This window comes from Perca flavescens, chromosome 10 (genome assembly GCF_004354835.1).
Source record: "Perca flavescens isolate YP-PL-M2 chromosome 10, PFLA_1.0, whole genome shotgun sequence".
Classification (NCBI taxonomy): Eukaryota; Metazoa; Chordata; class Actinopteri; order Perciformes; family Percidae; genus Perca; species Perca flavescens.
The window spans coordinates 15,202,865-15,222,728 of NC_041340.1; the positions used below are offsets into that span (position 1 = coordinate 15,202,865).

Sequence of the window (19,864 nt, forward strand, 5' to 3'; positions counted from 1 at the left end):
ATGGAAAAGACAGTATCATAATCAAGAAATGTTTTCAAGTACAGTACATTAGAAATTGTACTCATGAATATTTTTTTAATGAAACCATGTGTATGTACAGCAGCCAGCAGCTCTCCGTCTGCATGAAAGTTTACCTGCTCATGATGTTTCCTTTGAAGACATTTTTTAAAGATATACTCAATGTCAATGATAATAAAATATGAATGTGAGTTTTGTGAGCCTCTGAGTATTGCTTTTTTTGTGTGAAGATTTAAACCCATCAAGAGAACCACTGATTTTATATATTGTTTTGGTAATAGGTAACATGTTAATGAGGTTACACTTTATGCTGTAATATCCATGTTGAGGTTTAAAGAATATAATATTAAATGTAACCTCCGTTACAGGCAATTCAACTCGGAGCTGTTTTTAACTGTGTCTAACTGTTTGACAGTGCTGCTGAGGAATGTTTTAACAAGGTGTCAGTCAGGTTCTGGAGGAACTTGCTGGATGACATTCTGTTCATTGCTGCCTTCTGACCACAGACAGCGCTGAACAGACGCCCTCCCAGTCTAACACACCATGTAACTTTGGAGGCTCAGTGAGCAAAATATTTTGTCCGTAGAGGATAGGAAAGTTGATGACATTGAGTGACATTTTTCCAACAATTTCGGCTGCTGCTCATGTTAGTGAACACATCAGCGTTGATCAACTCATGCAAGGACACACTCCCTGGTTATCTTTGGTCATTCATTAGGCCAGGTAAGAGAAGCAAGTTACTTGAAATATAACTAACTCAATGCTTTGGTTCTTTATTCACAACCAGCAGTTCAATTAACTTACCAAGTGTTTTTTTTTCCAATCTGCTACAGGATGGATGTAATGTGATTATTTACACTTTATTCCTTAGTGGCTGGCATCATGTTTTCCGCCAAATCAGCAACATTCATTATGCATTTCAGAACGCTTATTTAACCCTTGTGTGTTGTTCTGGTCTGTGGGATCCGTTTTCAATGTTTGCTAAAAGAACAATTATGGTATTTATTATTTCTTATAACTAAAACTCATTGGCCTTGTCTCATTTTCTGTCAAGAGCATAAAAAATAACTTATTTTGACTGCACATGGTACACCCCCCCTACACATAACTATTACATATGAGGTGTTTGGGTCTATGAGGTGTTTGGGTCTACTGGACCCGAGTGTATTTAATTGTAGGTGCTATGAAACTATGTTGTCTTTCTGCACCTGCTATTCCCACACAAAGTTACTAAATTGTTACATTTCAAGCACTTTCACCTGTTTTGATTAAGTTCTAAGAAATAAGCACCAATAATGATCAAAAATCTTGTTTCTATTTCTTTTACCTTTTTTATAATTGAATCTCCTTGTTTTGTTACAAAAAACGAAAATGATCATATGATCATGAATGTGATCTCACAGGGGTAAATGGCAAATATGAACCATAAATTATGTATATATCATTGGTAAATGAGCTAAAGTAAACAGCCGTTAAGTATTTTACAATTGTTATGGCTGTATTGATTTAAAAGCCTAATAATGTGGTGGGTCCACCAGACCCGGGAACATTGGCTGTGTAAGTAAAATATGAACAACACAGAAGGGTTAAACACCCTGCAGTGTAAGCCTACAGAATATATTTCTTATTAAGTCTTTAAAATGCCCAATCATAATGCCCATTTTCTTAGTTAGTTAGTTCTTCCAAATGTCAACATGTTCCTCATCATTTGTTGCTGGAGTAAACGTATTGTGCACCATTATGTGATTTTCATGCATTGTTAGTATAATATGTTAATACTAAGCCATAGAATGTACTAAAATGAAAGTAAAAGTAAATAACATCAATTTACACTCTTACTGTGTTTGTCAGCAATGAGTCTTCCAGACCACATTTATTTTAAAAAACCATGTCATCACTATATGCAAAGAAAGACCAAATGAAAATGTGGACTGCTACATTATGGATCAAGTTTTCTTTTTTTATTTATTTACAGACACTCTGTAAATAAAAAGCAGACATGTAAAATCTGTTGTTGCATGTATGTTGTAGAGTTAACAACCTGTTTTGTCACAGCTGACCCATGGAGGACAGAACAGACAGTCCCACAGCTGTGAAGGTGGAGGAGCATTCTCGTTGTTTCATCCTGACTTACTTTCACGGGGACATCAACAGCATGGTGGATGCTCACTTCACCCGTGCTCTCAGCAAAGTCTGTAAAGCCAAGGCACCGGCAGCAAAGACAAAGACAATTCGTAAAACTATTAAATTGGGTAAGCACAAAAAATCAACAGTGTATGACCTACCTGACTAGAAGCAGGACAATGAATCCCATTGATCCTTACTACGTGGCTTCTTTCTTTGTCCCCCGCAGAGGAAACCAGCCACCATCAGAGGAGTGCTCTTGACTGTTACTCAGAGTCACAGGTCCCTCCTGCAGCAGGACGTCTCCTTAACTTCAGCCCTGCAGACAACGCTCCTGGCTCCTGGAACTCGTTCACAGCCAGAGCAGGAGAGGGCCCGGGGTTGCCGTCCATTACCTACTCTCAAGGGTTGAATCTTACTGGACAGCAGTACACCACGTCCCTGCTCAACCTACTGGATAGTGACCGGGTTGAGATGGGACCCAGCATGGCCTCCAGCTCCAAGCCAATACTGCATTCCAGCTGGACGGTGCCTCAAGGATATAGAGACTCCGTGGAAACCGCTGTAGGCTTTGAACCTGGTAGGCCTTCAGCTGCAATATAACATCTTTAAAAATGTCTTGCAACCAATAACATGCAAAAAATTGCTTTTTACATAGAAGAAGAATTGATAACACTATAGAAAAGGTGCACAAAACCTTTGTATTTTTTTTTATAAAAATGACCTTATAATAGATAATTATTTGTTTATTGATAACTAAAGTATGAGGTACTATGCTAATAGCTTTGGAGAAGCTTTCCAAAGTCTGATAAAATAACCCCTGGTAGTGTCATCAGGGTCAACTTGCCTTGAACCAGTTGCTAAATGGCACGTAACCAATTACTAACCATTACTTCCCTGTCATGTACATATGTGTTTCTAACTTTTTGTCCCTTCAGGTAAAGTACAGGCATCACTTACAGTTACCAACTGAGTTTTTACTGCAAAGCATAACTAGTTAATAAAAACTCTTAAAAACGTTTACTAATATTCACACCCGTTTGTTACAATCATGATGCATTACCACTTACCACATACATAGTAAATAATTATGTGCCAGGTTTACAAATATGTAGCTTATAATTAGAATAGACACCCTATTATTTAATAATCTAAGAATTACTTGAAAACTATTTGTTAGGCATTTCTAAATTACCTGTTCCTGACTTCCTTACTCGTTTCTTGATAACCACTCAGGAATTTGTGCATCTTATTCCTACAGCGTGAAAATTAAGTAATATATGTATTACAGCTCATTTTTAATCGGCGTACTTAATTACAAAGTTGTTCTTGTGCATCCATTAGAGCTGCTTAAAACTCATTTTGTCTCCTTTCTGTCAGGACGGCATCTGGACAAGAAGGACTTGTACTGGTATTGAAGAGAGAGTGGCTGGAGCAGCAGAGACAGGGAACGGCTTCAACTACACCACATACGCCCGGCTTTCTGTTCAGATCTCAGATATTCTTTTGTCAAACAGGCCTCACTGAGAGTTATATATACAGAAAAAACACTGCAGCACTTCCTCTTTCAGTGAAATGACCTCAGTACGTCAGCATGTACTAACTGCAACAACTATTTTGGAAGGGAACACTCTTTGACAAACCTGTTCTTCAACTCTGTCGCTCCTCTCAAAGATCTCAAAGCACTGTATATGTTGGATGAAGGGCATTTTCTTGTGTTTTTATCAGGCACTTCTCTTAGTGGGCCTGCACCAGTAAATAGACCAGCATTACTGTAAGTCAAATTGTGAACATTTGTGAGTGTATAAATATTGATGCAAATATCTATCTAGTTTATAAGCTTGTGTTGCTTTGAGAATATTTCATATGTAAAAACAAAATAAAATGAAGGATTGTGATATTACGTTAATGACTTGTTTCTGTAATCTTAAACTTTTGTGGAATGCACTGTACAAAATTGGAATCATAACTTAAATAAATATCTGAACAGACACACAAAAAATCTCAAACATTATTCCCTATTGAACACAGATAGTTACCTAACATACTCACCTCAGTGGTCAGTTCATTATTGGAGCACGTTCACGCCTTGAGAAGAACTTCACTTGAGACTTTGTGAGGTTTATTAAAGTTCTTCTCCTATGGCACTTTTTGAAAGGTGTCAATATTGGACGTAGACAAGATTGTTGAAGTTTACTTCAGTCAAGAGGAAGTTAAGAATGAAAGTAGGTCATGAACTAGGAAAGTCTAGTCCAGTAGAACACTGGCCATTTTAAAATAATCACATCTTGTTATTGAAAAACAAAACAAGACCAGGTCTCTGTTCAAAATTGCATCATACTATTCATACTAAGTGTAGCGTAAAATTGAGCATGTTGTGCAATCCAAGTGGATTTTGTGTACTTCGAAGATGCTCTGATGTATACTAGATTAGCAAGAATTTCTGAGTATGAAAAATGAGTTTAATGGACACACTCAAGGTCTAATGTAGAAAATATATTTAACACTTGTCAGGGTCCCACCGTCACCTGCATTCACTCCTCCCTCTCACTCTCCAGCACTCACTCCTCCCACTGATTCATACTCCTCGTCACTCACGGCGATCAGACGCTCCCAGTCCCCTCAGTACTAATTACACACACCTACACCTCATCAAGCCACATCCTCAGTTCACCACCTGCAGCTAATCAACAACCACCTACATAAGCAGCACAGACACACACACACTTTGTCGAGTCTCGTTTCTACACAACGCACTGACTCACTCACGTTAAGCCTAGTCTATCAAAGTTTGCCTTACCAGTACTTTGGTCTAGTCCACACGGACACGGGTATTTTTATAACTGGAGTTTTTTTCTCCTCCGTTTTTAAAAAAAAAAACCCACACATGCTCGGTTTAAAATAAATCTCTGTCCACATGAAAACGCAAAAACACGCTGTCAAGCGCTGTCAAGAGCATGCCACACCAGCAGGCGGCAATATAACCCAAATCGTAAAGTCACCTTGGCCAATCAGAAGCCTAGAAAAAAGTTACATCCTACTCATCCGCCATTGCAAAGAATCGTCAAAAAACATCAACAAAGCAGTTAGCGGCGCACAATATGACATCAAACACAGCGGATAACGGCGCACACTCTGACGTCGCAAGGCAAAAAACCCGATTATACTGTCCACACGACAACACTGTAACCGGCGGTTCTGAAAATGCTCACCCTGGCCGGAGTTTTCAAAAATGTTCGGTTACAGTGCCCTGACACTGCGTTTTCTTGTGGACGGAAGGCCGAACCGCGTAAAAAAAGTCACGGTTATAAAAATACCCGTGTTCGTGTGGACATGGCCTTCGTATCCTGTTGTCTGCTACTGCTCTAAACCTGCCTGCTCAGCTACCAGATTCCTGCCTGTTGCTTCCTGCTCTTTGTTGGATCATTGTTAATAAAGATCTGCTTCGCTACTCCAGTCTGTCTCCTGGTCATCTGTGACAACACTAAAATATTTAATAATTATAATTTTCGTAAACATGATGCTGGACAATATTAAACTGAATGAAGGAGGTACTGTTGATTTACATTTTTGTGATGTACTGCTTGAGTATATACTTCAGTTTGAACAGTCTGCTGGTAATGGCATACTTAATCATTCATTTAGTAGTATGTGACACAGGCGAAACTACACTTTTGTTGCTGTATTTCTCACTGACAGGTCTAATAAGTGGTAAAGCAGCACAAGTATCAATATGCAAACAGGTTCAAGGGCGTTTCTATGTCAATTTATGGCGAATTGCACAAGTGGAAATGAGGCGTGTGTGCGCACAGCTCCACAATGATTCAAATTTATAAAACAGAACAAGGCTTATGTGTAGCTTTATGAATCTGAGGAAAAGACTCCATATGCATATTCATGTCTTTGTCTCAACAACAAAAAAAACACTAAACCGCATTGACAGGAAAGAGGCAGAGGAGAAAACGATGAAATAAGCTGTAGCAGTATGGGAGGGGCATCAAGGCCTCTGTTGCCTCAGCACATATAAATTTTTTGAGGGGCATAAGGCCAAACTGAGGGGGCAGGGTGGCCATGACCCTCGTGGCCACTGGGAAATTCCTGCCCTATTTATATAACATTTTTTAAATGACCCTCAGATAATTAATCTGCAACTGTTGTTAAATTGTTAAATCAATGAGTCTAATATTGTTTTTCATAGTGAGTCAGAGATACACGATGCCACTATCCACATTTTACTGCAGACACCCTTCATGGCCACAGATGGAGGAGTAGCCATCTCCACATGATGAGAGGGGGATTATTGACGATGCAGTGCTAATATTAGCTTCTTCCCATCTGGTACTGCATCAACCATGGATGTGTTACTAAATGAGCACACTGTTCCTGAGGGTCCATGGACCCTAAGCCAGAATGGTGGAATAAGGGGCCCTCCATGTATATGTGCTCAAACAGCTCATTACCAGGCCAAGGCCTTAACTAATGCCCGTGTTTAAAATGGGATCATGTTAGAGCAGGGAAACACCTCAACTGTCATCACTGAGGAACATACACATAACACCTTCGTTGGCAGAAATTATGCACAAAAGCATATGTGGATGCCTACACAGTTAATATGTAGACTTTAAACAGTATATAGACTACATGTTGTCATCTGACATCATGCTGGATCTGCACAACATCTATTCATCAATATCAACCCCTTGGTGCACATAAAGAAGATGCAAAAAAAATTGTTTTTACCACGCCTGATGATCATTTCAGGAATCTGGCTGACTGACTTTTAGCATTACAGGCATCCAGGCTCAGGTCAATAACATCCTCAGGAATATTGGTTTGCGTTTGCAACGTCTTCTGAGAGCCAACATTTTCCAAGGCTTAAAAAGTCCACATCTCTGCTGTTTCCTTCCTGGGATTTATTGTCTCTGCAGTTAGCATCCAGATGTTAGCATCACCAACTGGCCCACTCCAACGGTCCCTTGATCCCCTCAACGTTCATCAACAACTACAGATTTGCCAGATGTAGACCGGTGTGGCAGTTCGCAACCCCTTTTTGTTGCCTTCCCCTCAGCAAAGCCCCGGTCCTACTAGTGCCCTCTTTTGCCTTACGGATGAACGCCAATTGCCCGTCAGCGGGGCGGATGTTTTGACCTATACTAAAAAGGAGTTGCTTTTGACGCTTCCCTGATTAATTTAGTTTATAGAGACACACACGCCCTCCGTCTAAGGAGAGGCCCTCGCCCGGATCAGGGAACCCGAAGGCGAGACAAGAGGTTAGATACACACTACACCAGACGTCCCCAGAAAAACACGGGCTCTTATCCTCCCCCTGTATATGACAAGCACTGCCCGAGGGGATCTTTAAAACCAATGATTTTTCTTTAGTACTCACGGTCTGTTAGCCGTCCTCCCAGGGTCACCGGAGGTCCCTTCCTTCTCTAGGACGCCCGCCTTGCCCTTCTTGGTCGCCCGACTGAGAGAGGGGGATGCTCAGAGGCTCTGACCAGGCCGCGCGGATAGGGAAATGCACTCCCACTAGGAGATATCAGGAGGTCTGCGTGTCCAAGTCTTTCCCCGCCGGGAGGCAACTCTCCACGGGCGGTTAAAGAAGAATCGCTAACCCCCGTAAGGGGGGAAACCCTCCCCGCTTGACAGCGGGCGAGATGATCTCAGAGAAAAAATAAAGAACTGGCAAAGATTTGCTCCCCTAGTCCAAAATCGGACTCAGGTGATTTTTATTATTTTGTGACAGAAGCAGAAATTAAAAGCAAGTGGTCCTCTACAAAATAAAAATAAAGATAAAGATAAAGCCTCGCTCTAACAGAGGTATTTAAAGCTGCTTCTCTTTTCCTCCTGGCTCTCTCTCCCACACTTATAAAAGTGCAGGTAATCTCCTCTCCGTGTCGAAGAGGGTAAATAAATCTTCCCCAAAACGCAGCGAAGAGAGCGTCTGGGTGAACTAAGAGAGAAGAGCACTTTTTGGCCTCTGTATAACAGAGGTATTCGAAGCCGCTTTTCAGAGATAGTCTTTTTTTCTTTTTCTTTTCCTCCCTTACACTCAGCGAGCGCAAGGGAACCCCTCTCCGGCTGGGAGAGGCATAATGAATCTTCCCCAAAACACAAAAAGTGCAAGGGTAGATGGAGAAGGCTTCATGGTATCTCGATGCCACGTAAAGCACTCGGTAAAAGAGCCCGAAGGGAGCCCAAAAGGGTAAAAAGGGCCAAAAGGCACCCAAAAGGGACTGCTACTCGGCAAAAACACTCATATTTATACACAAAAAACATTTTACTCCTCCCAAAGCTATCAAAAGGGACGTATTATATGTACTTCCCTATCCTTGTAAGGTAATGTAGGAAACACTTCACAAATAACATTACATTATATTTAATGAACTCTACAGCTCGTGTGCTGTGTATGGCCACACATGTGCCTTCAGGACGCACACACACACAGCTGCATGCACCCATCAAGGCCGCGGCTCCTGCCTGTGCTCTTCTTATCTGTCTAGGTGCTTTCCTACACCTTACAGTTTCTCAAAGAAAGCTCTTTCTGTCCTAAAATGCAAAAACAGATCAGTATGTAAGCAAAAGACAGATTGATATATAAGCAAGATATATGTTATTTTTTTGGGGGGTTTTCAACACACACACTCTAAGCAATGATATAGTTTGCTTTTCAAAACACATCTATCTAAGTGATTATATGGTTATCTTGTTAATACTAACAACGCTATATATGTTGTGAAGCAAGAAATTACATGTATTCTGCAATTTCTTTTTTTTCGAGTTTTCATCTGGCCTTGCGGACAACACAGATGAAAGGTTAGTTCAACTGAATCTTTCTAATATTGTCTGCCACAGTGTGTAGTTGGGCTGATGAGTGCTATTCCAGCCCTCTCCCCAGGACCAGAAGCACCCTCTTCTGCAAATTACTTCTTGCAGTGTGAATTACTGAATCAGGTCTTGGTAGTCAGACTCAGCCAGAAGGGGTGGAATCCCATAAAGCAGATTGACATGAAATTTTGTACAGACATTCATGTTCCCCAAATGATGACTTCTACTGACTTTGGTGATCCCCTGAACCCTTCCTTTAGCGTTTCCATTAGGTTGACATTTGTGGTTTTCAGTGAAATGTCTTATAAACTATTGGATGGATTGTTACAAAATTTGGTACACGCATGCATGTCCACTTTAGAATTAATTGAAATAAGTATGGTGAGTATAGAAGGTTATTGTACAATCATAATGTTGTGGTGTTACATTGAAGTTTGTGTGGTAGCTTGACCAAAAAGCTAGAGTTAGGTTGGAATACTTGCAATTATATAATATTTTGTAGCCTTTTCATTTTTCTATTATTTAAAAACCATCTAATACAATAAGACTTTGAAACAATAAGTCTGCATGTGCATGATGGTACACACTACCCCAGGGTTTCAGTAATGTCACTATTCATGTGGTAATTTGTCATTTGACAGCATTGGAAACCTATTGAAGATGGTATTTAACTCACTGTGGTCATTAACACACTTTAATTAACTGTCCTGGAAACAGGACCTGTTTTCCTGCTGAATCCAATCATACTAATGTCATTCTGCATTTAAGCGCCAACTCAGACAATAGACGCTTGACAAAACAATCCAGTGATATAATCTCATTCAATATCTGTACCATACTCTTTTTAGGCATTCTATTGGTATTTGGCTGAAATTATTTTAATACTTACAATTCATTGGTTAAGGATTTACCCCTCCACTCTCTAACCTTTCCATTGATTTGCTCAGTATGTCTAACAAATATTTAATGTCAACTTTGCACAAAAATAGCTAAAGAGCTAGGCACAGAGAAAGATGGTTTGGCATTTCTACCAAGTGTTGCAGATGAGGGATGAAGGTTAAAAACTTAAGAAGTAGATTGATATAGCAAATTAGCATTGGCATTTGTTGTAGAATGTATCTTCTCATATGCAAATGACTCAACAAAGGATTTGTGTTTCTTTTTACCTCTTCTTTTCAAAACAACTGACTGGATCGTCTTCAACTGATATTTAGTCAGATCTAGTTTGTTCTTTTGGGCTGACCTTTCATTTAAGAATACCCATTAAATTCATCCATCCATCCTCCTCTGCTTATTCAGGGTCGGAACATGGGGGCAGCAGGCAAAGCAAAGTATTCCAGATGTCCCCCTCCACAGCAATGTGTTCCAGCTCTTCCTGGGGAAGTATAGAAAGCAGATTGGCAGCTGGTGTGAGAAACAGTAGACAATTTGCATTTCTCCGGGGGGAGGGGGAGTGTGGATTCAGCAGGGATGCAGACTTGAAATCATAATCCCTCTTCCTCCCTTGTATTAGGCATAATAAGGCTGAGCTGAGGCCCACATGGGGGGAAGAGGATGAGGCAATTGGGTCTGCATTAATGCTTTAACAGAGCTCAGTGGGCACATACTGCATGTGTATGTGTCCAAGCCAGTGAAACTGGAGCATCAGGTGTTCATGATCGCTCCATGTGGGTTCCAGCTGACACTAGTGGCCATAGCAATTGAGATTTACAGTCATTTTCCCTGCGACTGAGGTGTAAAAGAGCAGAATGACGTCAGTCCCTCTAGACATGTATCCACTGAAGTCATAAGATTTTACATGAATGCATCTCGTCTTTACAGTACCAGCAGTGTCACTTTCATCAGCATTATGTAAACACACACTGAGAGATCTAGTGTATGCAGATGAATAAAGAAAGTTGGGTGTGTTCTGTGTCAGGGTCAGATGAAGGTTAATAAGGATTTTATTTAATATGTTAGCATTGTTGGTTTCTTTTCATCTGGGTGAATTTTTTTTAATTTGGATGAAAAATGAAATGCCCAAAAAGACTTTGGTTTTAAAGGACCATACTGCAGTTTTTGCACGTTGAAGATAACTTACTATAAATTATATATACTATACATCTCTGCAGTCTACTTTGAAGTCATACCATAGTGTTTTACATTTTTCAGGATGTTCATAATCTAAATAGGATAAAACATATAAAGAAAAAAAAACACTGGAATGGTCCTTTAAAGTTACTGTGGAAGTTGATTAAGGCTGTACGGAAAAGAAAATGCTGAACAGATGTGAAACTTAGTTGGTGACTTACTTTGTGCTCACCGAGCAGAAGCACAAAAAGCAACAATGAATATTAAAAAAAACAGCTTAGCAAACTCATGCAACCAAAGTGTGTATTTCTGGAGCGGAACGCCCCTGACAAATGCTCTTGTGAATGGAATATGACAACTTCATTTTGGACGATCACTTAATCTGGCCTATATCTGCAATGAAAAATCCTAAAAACCAATAAAAGTCGTTGAAACAATGCGAATTTGAGGCACTTCTCAAGATGAGTGCAGCACAACGCCTTGAAAGGCATTGCATTCACTGGAAAGCAATAAATGTGGGGGATTTACTGTATTTACACAGGCCATTGTGATCAAAAGGACTCAATATAATAACTGGAGAGATTTGAAAAAAAAAGACTAACAGTGAGTGTTTGTCTGCGTGGCAGAGAGAGAGCTCAGGGGGAGGGTATTTTACATAGCCTACAATATAGGGGGTATAAGAAGTGCACAGGGCACTCAACTCTCTTCACACTCTCACAGGCCTAACTGTGATAAATCCGCCCTCGCAGCGTGTAGAGCTGCTGTAGTGGGGCTGTGCAGGACTTTGTGCTTCTCTCCAGCCCTCTGCTCTCCTATCACTGCTATGGTCGTCCACATACGCGGTTGCAATTTCAGCACCGCAGACAGCTCTCTCTCCAGCTCCAACCTCAGCACCGTCGCCGGCGGGCTGAGCCGGACCGGCCACACGGTGGTGGCGGTATGCCTCGGCTTCATTTTAGTTGCGGGAATCTTTAACAACTTCCTCACTCTTTTCATCTTCGCAAAGTTTCGCTCGCTCTGGACGCCCATCAATGTCATCCTGTTTAACATCAGTCTGAGCGACGTCCTCGTGTGCGTTTTCGGCACACCATTCAGTTTCGCTGCGAGTCTGCACGGGAGATGGCTCATTGGAGAGTGCGGCTGTAAGTGGTACGGGTTCGCCAATTCCCTCTTTGGTGAGTGACATGTGTGGCGATGAGCAGAAATATAGAACTTTTTGTCTGTCAACTTTTGTTTCCCACCGGCTTGTGTTGAATGTGGGACGTTTTCATTTGTTTGTTTGTTTGTTTGTTTGTTTACCGGGACAATGAATGGACAGTCGTTCCGGAATTAGCTCAATATGTAAATTTCTTCAGCAGTCCCTGGGTGAGAACATCAACAAAGCAGTTATGGCATTACATGATTCGGCTACAGAGAATAAACATTATAGGCTAGGCCTACATTATAATACAAATTTAAATGGAATTCCTCATGAATTTTGAGGAATTCAGAAAGTTAAAGGCTGATGGGAATGACATTAGTTTTGCAGGTATTTGGCCATAAATATTGGACAAACTGAAATTTGAACCTAATAGTGGCGCTATTTGAAAGGTCAGGGAATCAACAAAGTTATTACAGGTCTTCCTGAGGGGGTCATTGAAAGTGTGCCCTAAATGTCATGGTAACCAGTAGACATTTCTCTCAAAACTACAGATTTAAACCTCATAGGGTCATCACAGGAAAAGTCACCAAAAGTAATTAGGATTCAGTGTGTATGAACCACAAATGACTGTACAAAATCCCATGCCAATCCATTAAATGGTTGCTGAAATATTTCAGTCTGGACCAAAGTGGTGGACTGACCGACAGACCGGCATTGCCATCCATTGAGCCAAGCAGGCTGAAAATCAGACATGACAGCTCTTAATCATCCTACAATTGTGTGGGATGTTCAGGAAAAAAAGGGAAGTTCTCTGCGCTTCTGCAGACCACAACAATCCGGTGCAACCAAGGCAGGAGACAACAGTATAAAATAGCAAAAAATTGCCGGTGCAACACAGATGTCTTCTTATTTGATGGTTTTATTTCTTCTTTATTTCTGTGGGATGTTTCTTTGAAGGTCTCTCACCCTTTAAAGTTTCAAAGTAATACAAAAAAAAAACGATTTCCCACACACATTGAAGTGAACTGTCGTCAGCCACAGAGCTGGCCAGTAAGGTCCTGTCAGTCAGACACCATAATAACATGCTTAGATAAATATTGAACACAGTAGAGATTGTCGTGAAGATCTAGATTTTTCCCCTGTAGTGAACATATAACAAAAAAGCACATTATGCATATTTACATCAGGAATCACAAAGTCTGTTGACAATTTAAATTTTTTACATTTAAATGAAAAAAAAAAAAAAATTATTTCTTCATTTAATTAGTTTCTATTTTATTCATTTATTTATTTAGTCATTGAAACTGAGGGCTCAATAATTTTAAAGATGTTCTCCATCTAGTAACCAGTTTGGTAGAATTGGTTTTGGAAAAAGTTTCAGGACTACTCCTCATTTTACAGTCAATTAAGTCTTCAGCAGGTTGGCTTTGACCCTCAATCGTGGACTCATTGCGAGCCAGTTTAGAGTTGCTGGGGTCTTCATAAGGATGAATCTTGTAATCTACTTTTCTGTTTTCTCCTGTCTTGTTCTTTAAGGGATTGTGTCCCTGGTTTCGTTGTCTGTTCTCTCCTATGAGCGCTACACCGCTGTGCTGCGTTCCTCCCTGGTCAACATGTCAAACTTCAGGAAGGCCTGGCTCTGTGTCGGAGGCTCCTGGCTCTACTCTCTCTTCTGGACCTTGCCGCCCATCCTGGGTTGGGGCAGCTATGGGCCCGAGGGACCCGGTACCACATGCTCCGTCCAGTGGCACCTCCGTTCACCCACCAGCGTCTCCTACGTGTTGTGTCTCTTCATCTTCTGTCTGCTGCTGCCTCTTCTACTCATGGTCTACTCATACGGCCGGATCCTGATGGCAATCAGGAGGGTGAGTTCACACTATTCTGTTACACTCTTAACAAGGCAAACTATTTTGATCCACAAATTAACTGACAAAACAAGAAAAAACATGAATCGTATGAAAGAAAACATAATGCAAAGTTTGATGAAGGGCCATTGCTTCTGTAGGTTTTTGTATTTGTGTATTCATTATATTTGCATATATTATTTCTCATTCATGTGTAAGTGGAAATGGGAACACCCTTCTATAAAACAGCACACATGAGAAAGTCACTTAATAGCACAGCTCATATCTCTAAATTTAGATACCAGTGTCATTATTATGCAAATTGTGTTAGGAAATGTGTTTTCAATTATACGTCTGTCATGCTTTGACAACTTTTTCCACAGTAAATCTTCCCGTTAGAATTCATGTTTTCCACTTTTTTTTAGTAGTTGAAGTGGGCTCTGTTCTTAAGGCCATAAGATCGTGGCTCGGAGGTCAAGTGATAGGTGTCAGACTCCCACTAACACTTGGTCATGTGTTTTCAAGCTAATTTCAAGGAAGATCAAGCCAGAAGCCACAGCTGTGTTTACAATCTTACAATACATTAATCCAGCAGAAAAAGGAATGACTGCAATGTCTTCAGCAGAGTTTGTGCATTCTTTGCTGGCTGTGTCTTGAGGGCAACGACCCCCCCTCAGTTTCCACTGACTCATTGCTTACATAAACCTGCTGCTCACACAAATAATTGACAATTAAGAGCTCCCAATTGGTGTTGGGCCTTGCTGTGCACTTTGCAGTTACTACTCCTAGCAATGAATTACCCAGTAGGTGTATTTAGATTGTGGAAGCAACCTGTTACTATTGGATACCTGCTATAATAAGCATCTCCATTTTTTCCTTTAAACTCTATGCACACAAGGGAGTCAAAGCATTAGAGCTTTGCAGACTTCATTACTGTACCGGTGAATGGGGGCTCAGCCGCACACACCAGTCTCCCTGCGACTGAGACCTTAGGCTTTTCTTAGAAACTGAGCAATCAGTCTATGGAGCCTCTGCTGGCTTCGCAAAGGTGCCTTAAAATGACACATCAGAAGTAGCGATGACATTTATAGCAACAGCTTCAGTGTGGTTTAAGCTTGGAGTTTTTTCTCTCTCTCTGCATGACAGCATTGCATTTAGATTTAAATGATGATGCTGTCTACACACACTCTTTTGAGAGCTACTGTTTCATACTGTAATTGTGTTGTCAAATTGACAAATGGACACATTTCCTAACAAAAATATACAATTTTATTCCAAAACAAAAGATTCAATTGAAAAAAAAAAAAGATTTATTTCCATTTATTTAATTGAGCAAAATTCTGTAGCACTCTTTGAGTTTCATATTCATATTACGATTGAGATGAGACAGAATTGAGTATTATCTTTTGATAGTGTGATTTATTCTGTGAACAAAATTTCAGCCATGCAGAAATCATTGCTAACTGAACGTTGTCAGAAAACGTATTACATGATTGCAGATTGAAGAGACAAAGCAACAGAGGTGGAGACCTAATATCACAGCCTCATTTTACAGAAAGGGCAGGATTTTCACCTCTGGAGGGCTTCCTTCACCAGGCCCACATGCTCATTTATTCATGAAGCGCAGTGATGAGCATCACAGTGGTAACTACACAAGATTGTGACCACAGGGGTATGAAATCAATACTGAGGAGGTGACAATCACCACAGATAAGATGCTGCTCTAACCACTTGGCTTATGATGTGTGGACTATTTTTAGCCCACAGCTACAGGACCTCAGTACATCAGGAGAAACCAGCCAGACATTGTGGCCACACTGCTGTCAGCATAACTTCAATCATGTATTTTTCATGTTTCTATGGTTACTGTAACATGACCATTACTTACTCGTACATGTTGGATCTGTCCTAATAGATCCAGCAGTCATTAACAAGTTACACTGCAAGTCTACCCAGTGTTGTATTCTAATTCAATTTACACTACAGTGTAACCTTAATACATATATAATAATTATTGCACGACCATTTTCAACCATTATTTTGTCTATGAAATAAGTGGGGGAACAATTGGCAAAAAGCACAAAATGAAAAAAAAACTTGCATAGTTGGAGCCCTTGTAGATATTAAAGTAGTGCTCCACTGATTTGACACAAAAAGGAACACGCCGACTTATTGGGAATTTAGCTTATTCACCGTAACCCCAAGAGTTAGATAAGTCCATACATATCCTTCTCATCTCCGTGCGTGCTGTAACACTGTCTGACAGCCCCAGCGGCAGCAGCCCACAGAAAATGCAGGTGAATGGTTCCAGCAATTCTACTGCAGGTAGTTTTCTAAATTGTGAAAACTGTTGACATTATCAGGGCTAATTGTTGTTGTCTGAGTCACATTTATAATAGAAATCCAATGTTAAACACTAGGGGTGTAATGTTTGAAAGATGCCACACATCTCTCAAAACAGGAAAGGTCTAATAAAAGAAAGAATAAAAGAGAGTTGCATTAGGGAAAATGTAGGAACAAAACGATATTTCTATTGCTTTAATCTGTCTCTTTATGGAAGTGCACCAGTAAACTTTAAATCCACTATACAGCGTACAAAATAATCTAAACTCATGGTTCACTTAATAGCTTTTTAAAAACTTTCAACCACATCTCACAGCCTTCATCAGCAAATGGAACTCAAGTGAACTATGTGTAATTGTTTTGAATTAGTTTTTTTGTGATTAATACCCTCTTTCTTTGACATTGTTCAAGTTTTTGTTTGTAAAGAAATGACAACAATCTGCTCTAAATCAGTCTATCTGTTGCTTTCAGCCATGAGGGGCAAGGGAGGAGTGTTTCGGCATGCATTACTGTGTGTCATAGTGTCTTTTTGTAACACTACCACTGGAGGGCACCAAATAAAGAAATGATCAATGCATGTCAAGTGGAGAGGCACTTTAAAACTGACCTTATCTACTTTTCATATAGCCTACCTGGTTCCATCTACCTCAGACCCTCAAAGAGCGATGTTGCAAATGACACAAACATGATCCATGCTTTTTCTTAGTTTTTAAGTCAATAGGGAAATCATTGTCAAGACAGGTTTAACCTCCTCTTTCATGCCTCCAGGTAAGTAAAATCAATTTGCTGGCAGCTCAGCGCAGAGAGCAGCACATTTTGGCGATGGTGTTGTCCATGGTGTCCTGCTACATGCTGTGCTGGATGCCCTACGGCATCATGGCACTGATGGCCACCTTCGGTAGGTCGGGACTGGTCACTCCTATGGCTAGCGTGGTGCCCTCTGTCCTGGCCAAGTTCAGCACTGTCGTCAACCCGGTCGTCTACATGTTCTTCAACAACCAGGTGAGAGCTGAGGGCAGGGTGGTGATGAAGGCAGACCCAGAATCACTGTCACTATTGCAAATGGTACTAGACTGAAGTATGTTGTGTAAGATCTGTTGGTTGAAGTGCATATGACTGCTCAGCCTTATCTAAATATAAAACAGGGAGGAAAGTGACAGTGTTTCATCCACAGAGGAGAACTCTATGGCACCCTGGCCTCTGTGACATTGAGGATGCAGCTCAGTCTCAGTTATGATTATTACTGTAACGCTCAGTGACTCTTCTGTACCATTTATCAGGTGCTACATGCAGCACACTAGAGAGAGCACTCTTTCCCGTGCAGCTGTATATATGGGGTGAAATGCAGTGTGTGCCTACTGATTTTTCTTTAGTTGACCCAGTAAGCTTTGATTAGGCGATTTGCCGGTCAGATGACATTTGGGAATCCTTGGAAATGTCTTTGTGTAGTTAGGTTCTACTTAAAATGATCTGATTTTCAGTGCTGTTGAAACAATGGTTAAATGTGACCTAGATGTCTAAAAAGTCCTTTATTTTCAAACCAAATGAATCCCAGTTTTAACTTTATGTCTTAAGTTCTGAAAATCATCAAATTCATGCTTACTAGATAGGACCATAGTCTTTTGTACTTTTACAGTTTTATAGATGCTTCGTGGCCTTCATGAAGTGCAGTGGGGAACCCCGGTCTGTTCAAGAAGAGCAGCACGCAACTCCAAGGACACGGTTCTCTGGTTTCTTCCCCGTCCACAGACAAGCCTCCCTCAGCTCTTCACAGCATCAGATCCTCAGCGGCTCCAGAAGCACTGCCCTCTGCAGCAGGCACAATGAGTGCCACACTCTTGTTGTCCACTACAATCCGTAAAAGAGTCATTATTATGTCTAGAATCCTAAGTGCAACTAAAAGACACAAATTTCCCAACACCCTGCTATTGATTTTACATACGAATATATATTTCACTGTCAACTCGTAAACATTTGAATGTAAACCCAGTGCCATAGTTCAGTCTCTGCTTTGATGCATGTTTAATACATGCAAGTGCCAATGTACATGTTTTGAATGTATGCTCTGAAAATACGTGAATGTGTTTGATGCAGGTTTGACCAAGTTAAAGCAGTCCATAGCTCTCTGACAGACATCCAGATGCAACGGATGTCTTTTACCTTTTATGTTAAATAATATCCACCCCTACTTATCAGTTTACAAGAAACCAAAACCATCTATAGGTGTTTTGGATTTTGAAGTATCATCCTGTCTTTTTGTTTCTTAATCTTCAACTTTTTCCAAAATAAACAGTAACCCCAGCAAACAGGAGTGTTTATTTCAATAGCAGCATACCAGTAGTAATTATACTAGTATAACTACTGATACAACAATTACAAGACCGTAAGTTTATACTATTAATAAAATTATCCAATATTGTCTGACACCATAGGGACACGTTAAGACAATAAACTGATTAAGTTAATTCTGGGATTTTCTTTATTGACATTTTGTATATTCAGTGTATTTATATACCATGTACATATGACTATTCTGTATGTATTGTTTAAAGGCTAAGCTAACCTGGGCTCGTAGAATAAAGGAACACAGCTACTAAAGACTAACCTAGCTCGTAACATTAATGGTGTTGGTCTCCTCTCCCTGTGTGATGCATTTAACGTGAGAATGAGACCTGGATGAGTGTATTCTTTCCTGCCTAAGAGGGGTTGTGCTGTGTTAAACTGACTCACCCAGCCGCTGTTTCAATTCGTGCTCCAGAGCCAGGGCTGCTTGCTTCGCTGACCTCGCTGTCGGGACCTCTGCTCTAGCTCTGCTTTCCAGCGTCCTTCGTCAGCGCCGGGACTCTGCGAGCCCACTCTCTCACACAAGAATCAGTCTTCCAAAATATTTGTCTCCCATGCATGTGGCTTGTAGCCTCGGTCCGCTTGAGGCTCTCCACCTCTGCTTCCTGATCAGTTCCTCCAGACACATGGCTGGGTTAAATCAGATCAACAACACCCAGAATGCCATTTGGTTTCTGCTGAAACCTAATTTCCCTACTCCAAAAACACTTCATTTTAGTAAACACAGTAATCAGTATATTATTCATATTCAGGAGGTTTAAAGCACAAAACAAATCGTTATAAAGACCACTCTGCAAATGTTATCCAGTTTGGGTCACCATAGCACTGATGCAATACTGGATTACCTTTAACCAGTATCAAAGGATTGTTTTGACCAAGTGTTCTTTTACATTTATTGTTGGGTTATTTAACCAATTTAAAATATGTAACTCATGCTTAATTTTTACCCTAAAACACTTACACTGGGTCAGACAACCTCTTGTCTTGGGCTTGGGGTTTCAGGCTCTGAAGTTTACAGAAGCTAAAAAGCTGCAATGCAGAACTTACACCAACTATAGTTTGTAACCTCACACAGGCGAAACCATCATATGACAACGACATAGTTGCATCTGCTAAGTTGCATTATGCAGCACCCTCACTGTGTCAAAAT

The 19,864-nt window shown here is 40.5% G+C and overlaps 1 protein-coding gene across 2 annotated transcripts; it reads left to right on the forward strand.

The window, feature by feature from the left end:
- Positions 1-11,728: 11,728 nt before the first annotated feature.
- On the forward strand, positions 11,729-18,616 carry tmtops3a (teleost multiple tissue opsin 3a). 2 transcript variants are annotated; one of them, XM_028589439.1, is made up of 4 exons: positions 11,729-12,218; positions 13,721-14,049; positions 17,140-17,373; positions 17,990-18,616. In XM_028589439.1, exons 1-4 carry the CDS (start codon positions 11,867-11,869, stop codon positions 18,230-18,232), a joined length of 1,158 nt encoding a protein of 385 aa, XP_028445240.1. In that variant the 5' UTR covers positions 11,729-11,866; the 3' UTR covers positions 18,233-18,616. The 2 variants fall into 2 exon arrangements, with proteins under 2 accessions (XP_028445240.1, XP_028445241.1); XM_028589440.1 differs by having other exon boundaries at positions 18,008-18,616.
- The last annotated feature ends 1,248 nt before the right edge of the window (positions 18,617-19,864 follow it).